General features: G+C 43.5%; 1 protein-coding gene across 2 annotated transcripts in view; it reads right to left on the reverse strand.

Moving 5' to 3' along the window:
* SCAP (SREBF chaperone) overlaps window positions 1–9,398 on the reverse strand; it is a 67,143-nt gene that overhangs the window by 22,586 nt on the left and 35,159 nt on the right. For both annotated transcript variants that reach the window (XM_009323140.1, XM_009323139.1), the window contains exons 4-7: window positions 7,514–7,671; window positions 3,057–3,277; window positions 1,336–1,441; window positions 199–371 (exon numbers count right to left, since the gene is read on the reverse strand). In XM_009323140.1, coding sequence (XP_009321415.1) covers window positions 199–371; window positions 1,336–1,441; window positions 3,057–3,277; window positions 7,514–7,671 — 658 coding nt within the window. The remainder of the gene's footprint in view (window positions 1–198; window positions 372–1,335; window positions 1,442–3,056; window positions 3,278–7,513; window positions 7,672–9,398) is intronic.

Below are 9,398 nucleotides of genomic sequence, written 5' to 3' on the forward strand. Positions count from 1 at the left end.
ACAGTCAGGGAAAAATTTCAACACCACCTTTCCCGCTGAAACAGGAGGGAACTGCAGTGCCATGGACAAGAGTCTCTCTTATCTGTAGCCAGGGAAAGGGCACCGCACCACTGAACCCTTACATAAATTTAGCTAGCAGGTGTATAGGTGGCTTATTAGCTTGCTCTCCCCTCAAGGCTCTCCACCCCACAAACCTACGTGTGGAGAAGTAGATGTAAGCGAAGAGTATAATGTAGGTGGTGACGAGGGGTATCAGCTCAGCAATGCCAATCTCTTCCTTGAAGTGGACGTGAACAACGTTCTCCTCTCGCAGCGTGCAGTTAGGGCTGGGATGCAGCAGCTTGAGGCGAGAGCGGAGGCTGCTGAGGAACCTGAGATGAAAAGCAAGCAGGAGGATGTCACCTACACTGTACCCAACAACCAGCACACAATTCCAAGGAGGAGCTCAGTGGGTATAGATCGAGTATGAAGAAGCTCCACAGATTCACACAAACGTAGACTTAGACTTACAAAGCACAGTTCCCTCTAGGCCTGACTCCTAAGTCTGTTCCTCTGCAGCCCAAACTACATTTGTCACATCTGTACTGTGGCAATCTCACAGACCTTGATTTCTATGAAGATTCAAAGATAGCTGTGAAGACTCAGCAAATCTATTTCAAGCAAGGGCTCATCATCTGAAATCTTGGCCCTGGGGAACAGAACATGCCGTAGTCTCAAACATCCCCTGAATTTTACATAAATATATATGGCTGATGAAAGGTGCTCCATGACAGTCCTTGAGGCTGAAGGGTTCTTACATGGGTGGCAGCAGAGCAAGTTTCGACTGCTGTGCTGCCAATTCTGTCCTAGGCATTCCTTGGGGAATTCTGTGCAGCACTGAGCAGAGTGTTCAGTCCTCAGATCCGCTCAATCCAAGCCAGCTTTGCCAACACTGCCGAAGGGGTTTCACAGTTGGTACCAGTTGAATTAGTGCTTACTGGAAAGCAAACCACGCTATGCACCAGGAACTGGGTCAAAACAGACCTACTGGGCCTTGGCTGCAACAATGATGGCTCTGTGTGCAGATGAAGCCATCATCAGAGGAACTCCCATTGGGCAGCTTTGCGTAAACTGTGAACTGATAGTATTTTATTTCCTTAAAACACAGCAAGTTTTCTCCCAAAAACAGCACCCTGTTTTTCTATAGCACGTTCAGAAGACCCTAAAATACTCTAAAACAAGAAAATGGAGATTAAAGAAAAACATAACAATAATCAGAGTAGAGAAAACAGCAAGCTTGCCAAGAATTGAACAAGGGATCCCTAACACAGAAATAGCACAGCTAAAGCTCCTTACCTGGAATCATATCTCTGGAGACCCAGCGTGACAGTGTATGATACCACTCGCTTCCTATTATAGAGGTTCACCCCGCTGTACTTCCCAGGGAGTCCAAACAACAGATCTGCAAAAACACAGCATGAACGAAACATTAGGATAACAACAAAATAAAAAAGATGGGATACAAGAGGTGTTCGTTGTGAAAAATGCTGAGTGAGAACTACTGTTCTTATAGGAAGCACTTTCTCAGTGCTCTGGTGAGACCATACCTATGTGGATGAACACCTGATGCAGGGGAGTAAAGAAGATGGAGCGTCTCTTCTCAGTGGTGCCCAGTGACAGGACAAGAGGCAACAGGCACAAATTAAAATGCGGGAAATTCTCTTTAAACACAAGAAAAATCCTCCTTCCTGTAGGCAAGTTGTCTGTCCTCATCTTCTTCTTCCTGACCGGGCAGTCTGTAGCAGACAAGGTCTGCCCTCTAATCCCAACCCATAAGCTCTCAACTAGCTCATCACTCGTTCCTAAGCAAAGCTCCATGCGTTCCTGCTGCTCGCTCACACAAAGGACAACTCCTCGCCCTCCCAGCCTGTCCTTCCTGAAGAGCCTGCGTCTACCCACAGCAGCACTCCAGTACCGCGAGCTACCCCACGTCATCTCTGTGAGCTGGATGAGGTTGTAGCCCTCCAACTGCACACACCTCTATCTCCTCCTATTTGCTCCCCATGCTGTGTGTGTTAGTGTACAGCCACGTCAAGCGGGCACCCAGTTTGTCCTTCAACAGAGGAGACAGACATTATCTTTAAGGATGCAGCCAAAGAAACCCTTGGACACTTGTTTTTGTGCATGTCAGCGTGTGATTTGAACCAGAGGTTCCAGGAAGACTTTGCACTGCAAAGGACTATTTAACATCTCTTCTGTTAATTTTGTGTGCTAAAACGCAGACTTAAAAAAATTATGCATTGTGATGAACACTACCACTGTTCTCAGGAATTCCCAGGATATTGTGGACCTCTATCTTGTTTGTGAATGAGCACTCAAAGAGAGGCTCCAGGTGCTCCAAACCACAGCGTGCACACACTCTGGATGCTCAAAAAATAACCTTTAAACCAAACTCACTTTAGGGTTACAAAACCCCTATTCAGACGTGTCATACTATAGGCTTCCTGACACCTACAAAGTTCCTTTAAAACCAAAGGAACAGCATTTCCTCTGGCCTTATGGAACCACTAAACAATATGATCCCAGATGTGGTCAGACTTTTTTTTTAATTAAGAGAGAAAAATACTTTTATGATATCCAGTGTCAACTCAGGGCATAGGCAAGCAACTATCAGTGAATGCACAGGAGGGAGCAGGATGAATGTTCATTTATCCGTGACAATGAGACAGTCTTTGAGTATGACAGACAATAGCGTGAGGGGAAAAAGATAGGCTAGAGCATATGTAGAGTACGAGGAACAAAAAGACTTGGACAAGTTACCTGCTATTTTTACACCTACAGAAAGGAGTCTGACTGCGTGGAATTATTTACTTTCTACAAATACAGAAATGAATTCAAATACAGATATAAAATGAGAGATGACATATATTTGGTAGTTTCATTCCAGATGCTGTGAGTAACAAAACGCCACCCAATTTGGTAATATTGGCAATCTAGATGTTGGAGATACCAAGGACAAAACAGTGATGCAAGCTGTAGGCATTTCTCACAGCTTCTTTGGCATTTCAGCCTCTTACCTTTGAGAGTAGCTGATGTTTGTAATGTCTTTGGTTCATGCTGGTGGATGGTTTTGATGATATCTGGGTCAGCATTGAATCGCTCTCGGTCGTTCTGCCAGAAGTTCCCTGGAGACAGTAACAGACAGCCGTGTTCGGGGAGCAGATTCCGCAGCTTCTTGAGGCCAGGCAGAAGATCTGTTACCTGAAGGCAAACTTCCTCCAAGCTTTTGACACCAGAACTGAAACACAAACAAAGGTTAGACACTGCCGTGTATGTTGCAGCTCTCACAAACAAAAGGCAAAGCTGCCAAGATGAACACCCCAAGGACCTGCATCACCGTGTTGCTGCTCTTGTTCTTCGTAACTAAGGATCAAGAGCCTTGGGCCATAGACCAGGATCTCACTGTAACAGGTGTACAGGCTCCAGAACCCCGTTATCATTTCTCTGCATACTGTCTGGCCACACAGCTTTCGCTCTTCACCCATCCCAGGTGCCACAATTTTCAGTTCCACATTTAAGATACCTCCAGTCTACAGAGACACTGTCACCCTGGAATTCTTTTTCAAAGACCTTAAACTCCTCTGCATACTTCTTTCCACATATGCAATGGGACATTTTACAGAAATCTTTATTAGCCTTCCTGAGGTGGCTAAAGTGTACAGAGTGCTCTAAAATGTACAAAGGATTCAATATCTGCAACTGTGCAAAATGTTTTCAGAATTCCTCTGCATTGTATGGAAAAGAAAATGCCTTACAGGTTCAGAAATGAATAGAGGTGTCACTGGTATGAAATGGAACTTGTGTTTGTTCCCGAACTTCATTTTAACACAATTACATAATCCTTATCAACTAGTAATTCAAACAAGACTCAACTTGGGCTTACAATAGGATCCGACTGTGAAGGTTTACTGACAAAACCTGTCATCACGCTGTTTGGCTAGACAAAGAAGAGCTGCTGGTCCAAAAGAGAACACATCCCTCAACATGATATGGGCAACTGGTGGGATTTGCACAGGAAGGGTATATTTAAGAAAGGCTAAGTTAAGATACAAGAGGCCAGTCTTCCCTGGCTCCAGTCTCGCAGATTACAGAGAAAGTGGCTCCAGAAGATAAATCAGTAAGGGTCTACTGTAAAATGCCTTCTCTAGAGGAGTTTAAATGACTACAAAGAGAAAACATGGAAACCAACTAACGACGATTTGAGTTACGTCTTTGTGAACACTCCCTCCAGAATCTGTATTCTGTCACTGTATGGAAAGCTACCTAGAAAAGTCACAGCTATCAAAAGATAATACTAGAAAAGATGCTTGAAAATACTGTGTTTACAGGAACAGAAGCTTTCTGAAAGATAATATAAAGGAACTCATGCAGTGATGCCTCTGATAATAGCTCCAGGAAGAATAAGACAACTATTGTTTTGTATTGCAGCTTTAGCTAACTCTGTAACGTAACAGTGATAACAGTTTATACTGCAGATAAGCCTATGTACGTTCCTATTTGTGAAGCAAACGGACACAGCCCATGTCCCTACCAGTAGGTTTGCATGCAGAGAGTGATACCAAAAAACATGAACTGCAGCAAACTACAAACTTCAGGTCACTCTGACTTTTTACAAATGGTGACTGCTCAAAGTTTCAGTGATCTTACAGCTGATGAAAAATATAATCACCTCGTGTTTCTTATCCAGTTGTCAATAATCTTCAGTTCCTTCTGCACCACTTTAGTATAAAATAATGCTTTTTTCATATTAAGAAAATCAGCTGCACTTAACTTTGATACTGACAAAAGCAACCGACAACAAGGAACTTCATAATGACTTCTGAGGTAATTTCAGAATTTATCTCAAAGCTAGATGTTTCCTGAAATATCTGAGTCCGTCACCAAAATGGGAGCCCTTATCCCAAGGTTCAGGTCTAAATGCCTAAACCAACTACCTAGCCTTTTCCTTCTGGTGGCTATGTAGGTTTAATTTTGCTTCTATGCTGCATCACTGTTCATCAAGGGCAACACCAAGAAGAGATAATGAGAAGACAACACACATACTAGGAGCAAGTTGTTTCTAACTTGTAATTCGCAACTATATACCCATTATTATCTAAAGTTACACATATAAAATCATAGAATCGTTTAGGTTGGAAAAGACCCTTAAGAACATTGAGTCCAACTGTTAACCTAGCACTGCCAAGTCCACCACTAAACCGTGTCCCTAAGCACCACGTCTACACGTCTTTTAAATACCTCCAGGGATGGTGACTCAACCCCTTCCCTGGGCAGCCTGTTCCAATGCTTGACAACCCCTTTGGTGAAGAATTTTTTCCTAATACCCGATCTAAACCTCCCCTGGCACAACTTGAGGCCGTTTCCTCTCGTCCTGTCGCTTGTTCCTTGGGAGAAGAGACCGACCCCCCCCTCGCTACAACCTCCTTTCAGGTGGTTGTAGAGAGCGATGAGGTCTCCCCTCAGCCTCCTTTTCTCCAGGCTGAACAACCCCAGTTCCCTCAGCCGCTCCTCACAAGACTTGTGCTCTAGACCCTTCACCAGCTTCGTTGCCCTAGGAGGAGAAGATGAACTGAAAACACAGAAAGAATGTCAGTGCTGAGGCTTTGTGAGTCAGTAGGAAAGAGCAACATATTTAACAGCATAAATGGCATTTCTAAAAAATTATCACAGAGAGAGCAGACAGCTAGCTTGCAAGGAATGGTTTAAAAAAAAGGACAAATCACCAGGTAGAGTAGTAAAGTGGACACTCCCAAAAATGAAGCAATGAAGGATGCTGTCAAGGAAGTATGAACAAGCAGTAAATCTTCCCTACCCGTGTGAGTCAGAGGACAAAGAATGAAGAAAGCTCCTGGCTGAAAAGCTAGGAGATGATCAAAGACTCTAATCTCACCATTTTTCACCACACTTGGCCTGTTCTCATCATCATTATTCTCACTGAACATAGACAGATAAGTAAGGAAGCCCTTCTGTCCTTAGACAGTAAACCCAGCCAAGAAGTTGAGCACAAATAAAAACTTAGAACTCGAAGGAAAACTTATTTAAAAAAGAAAGAGAGGCAAGTTAAGGTGTATAAAATGTATTCTTGGCTTACAAAGAGAGAATATGCCAAACTAATCCAAGTGGTCTTTTTCTTTAAAATCCCTGACTTCTCGGACGGGGAAGCACAGCAGATCACATCTACTTGGGCCCCAGTGAAGCTTTTGATGCAGCACCACACAGAAAATGCTTTAGTTCACAGGGAAGACAGAAGTTAGCACAAAAATTGTGATGCAGTAAAGAACTAGGTTAACAGGAAAATGGTCCTGGGGCTGCTGAAAGGGGAACCACTGGTATTGAGGAAAACAAAGTGGAATTTCTCACAGACCGTTCAGAGAACCAGGATTATTATATATCTTTATTAATAACCTTGGAATAAGATATAGGGACATCTGCCAATGACACAAAATAAAGAAACACCATTAATACAGAAAAGGAACAGAATATCTGAAATGGATGATGTGAGGGCTGGAATAAATTTAATCCCCTTTCTATTAACAGCACAAAGTGCAAGACCATGCACTTGGGGACTAAAAAGAGTTTCTGCTATAAGGTGGGAGCTCGTCAGCTGGAAATGACAGAGAGGGACATGGGGAAGTTAATCAATCACTTCATAATGTGTAAAATTGATGCGACTGGCCATGAAAAAGGGACCTGCAATCTCACTATATTTCAGGAAAGGCATTTCTGTGGAAAATAACGCACAAATAAGACTTCTCTAAGAATACTGTATACAGTTCTATCTCCCACGTTCAGGAATGATACGCTAAAAACAACAGTGCCAAGAGGAGCAACCAGGATGACAAACTGAATACAGAGCCATCTTACCAGAGTAAGCCAAGAGTGTTTCATGTGTTTAGCTTAATAAACAAGGATTTGGAGTGGGGAGCATGAGTTCTCCCTGTAAATATCTGGAAGCAGAGGAAAGCTATTTTTGTACAAAGACTATGTCAGGACAAAAAGAGGCAGGTTTAAACTGGTCCTAAATAGAGCCAAAGTGGAAAGTCAGGAGAAGGTTCCTGACCATGTGAAATTCTAGAAGAGCTTCACAATAGGCATGGTGGGGTCAAATGAACTTGCTTTAATACAAAGCTTGCATGCTTATGAAGGGATTATATGACGCTGCTATCTGCTGTAACAGGTATAACCTCGGAGGATCCTTCCAGTCCCCTCTGCCTAAGACTCTGACTGGAAGGTTCCCGACAATTATCAGTGACTAGAGGACAGGCAAGTTCTCTAGCACAAAAGCTAAACTGCTCTACGCACAGGATGGATATCATGCCACTTGTTAGCAGCGATCTCTCATTTTCTTTTAATTTTGAGAATCTTACAAATTCAAAGCTAATGATCAGACTTAGGAAGCAGTAATTTAGAAGATGGGTGTGTACAACAGTGGGCCAGTCTGCCTTCTACACAAACTTTAATGAACAGTAATTACCTGTCTCTCAGGGCATGGTTTCTAATCTCCTCCACTAGCTGGAAGACACGGGACAGTGGTGAACGAAATACATCAACAGCAAGGAAGCTCTTCTGCCATGGGGAGACGGTAGCTTTCACAAAGATCTGCTGAATGTAGGCCACAGGAGCACCAACATACTGTGGGGAAAACCAGAGCGGGAATGAAAACACATGGTGAGTGGGAAGCTGCTTAGCAGAATTAGACCACAGCTTGGCAACCTTTCAGGAAGGAGTTCGCCAGACTATATTTTCCTTTCCCAAATTAGAGGTGAAACATGGCAGTACTAACCTAGCGAGAACAAAAAGAGTCTGTTTCTCAAAGAGGCAAAATGCCACTGACTATTTTGGCATCAGTCTGTTGCACCTCTTTGTGAGGCAGAGGCTCCCAGCTCCTGCTGCATTTGGTACTGGAATGAAAGGCAGGAGCAGGGACTCACTGCCTCTCACAGATGCCTCTCACAATGCTGTGGTTCCCCCAACCTGTGCCGATTCTGCTGTGTGTCATTTAAATCTTCCTGGTCTCTGTGCCCAGGCTGCTGACCCTGCTCTGGGGACTGCAGCGCTGACAGGCCGTGGCAGCCAGAACTTTTGTGCTCTATTAGCTGAACTAGGCAACAAAGCAGAAGGGAAGATCTAATCAGCCAGCAGCAGCCCGAGTTAACAGCATAGTGCAAAAAGCTCTCAGTGGCACCAGGGAGGGTAGAAGGTGGCAAATTATTTCGATCACAGCGAAAAGAGCACACGTGGAGAGAGTAGAGAGCTGGAGGCATCAAAAGCATTAATCCAACAGGGAACTTCTACTTAAGAGAGACCCTGGAATGAAAAAGAACAATGGAGGTTACAAAGGATGACTTTAGAATTGTTTCCTGATTTCCTGGACCAGGCTATCAGCCTTCTTGGAAAGCATCAGGGTTCCAGTTCGTTCATGCAAAAAAAAAGTTAATTCCTTACCCTTAACATAAGGATGTAAGTCTAGTTTACCTGCCTGATACATAGCAGGCAATTAAAAAAAAACCCAAAACAAAACCAAAACCCACCTTTAGATTATACCCAATTCACCAGGTTCTTCGAGCATCCCTACACTCCCTAGACCACACTGTAGTAGCTAGCTCCACAGACAGTCTTTGGCTGTCTAAATTCAAATTCAAATGAAAAACTCTTGATGGTGACCTTAAGAAAAAAGCCTATGTCTTGGAGGTGAAGCCTAGACTACCTGCATCATCAGAAAAAGCCCTGCTAGATGCAGTATTTTAAAGCCAAAGGAGAGAAAATTGCAAATGCTGAGGAGCTGGACAGTCTGTCTTCCACCCCCAGGCCAGACAGACATTTCCATTCTGACAGCTAGTTAGTTATCTTCGAAGGATAAGCTGGTTCATAGCCAGAATCCAAATCCCTTCAGAGAGAGGTTGACAACACCAAACCCACCGTTGCATTTACTGGTAGCATCTCCACAGACAGCTACAGCAGTAAAGGCTGACTAAATCCTATTCTCACCCTTCAGAGGAGGCCCAGGGCAGGTATGTGAAGCGGTGTGTGTCAGCAGGAGGCTTGTCCTGCTGCTCTAGGGAAACTGCATGCTGTCGTAAGACGTTAGGAAATTGGGACCTGTTATGCCATAACCCATCATTAAACTTATTTAAAACCTAATAATGTTTTAAAAAGTGTACTACTTGCCTTAGATAAAGTTATCCTTGAAAATTGGGCTCTTAAACAGCACTTCAAAGGTTTTAAGTCTTGCAAATGCCTAGCACCCGTTTTTCTGATAGAATAATCATAGAATCATAGAATCATTAAGGTTGGAAAAGACCTCTGAGATCATCGAGTCCAACCGTCGACCCAACACCCCCATAATCATAGAATCATAG

Source organism: Pygoscelis adeliae, unplaced genomic scaffold (assembly GCF_000699105.1).
Source record: "Pygoscelis adeliae isolate BGI_AS28 unplaced genomic scaffold, ASM69910v1 Scaffold444, whole genome shotgun sequence".
Lineage (NCBI taxonomy): Eukaryota > Metazoa > Chordata > Aves > Sphenisciformes > Spheniscidae > Pygoscelis > Pygoscelis adeliae.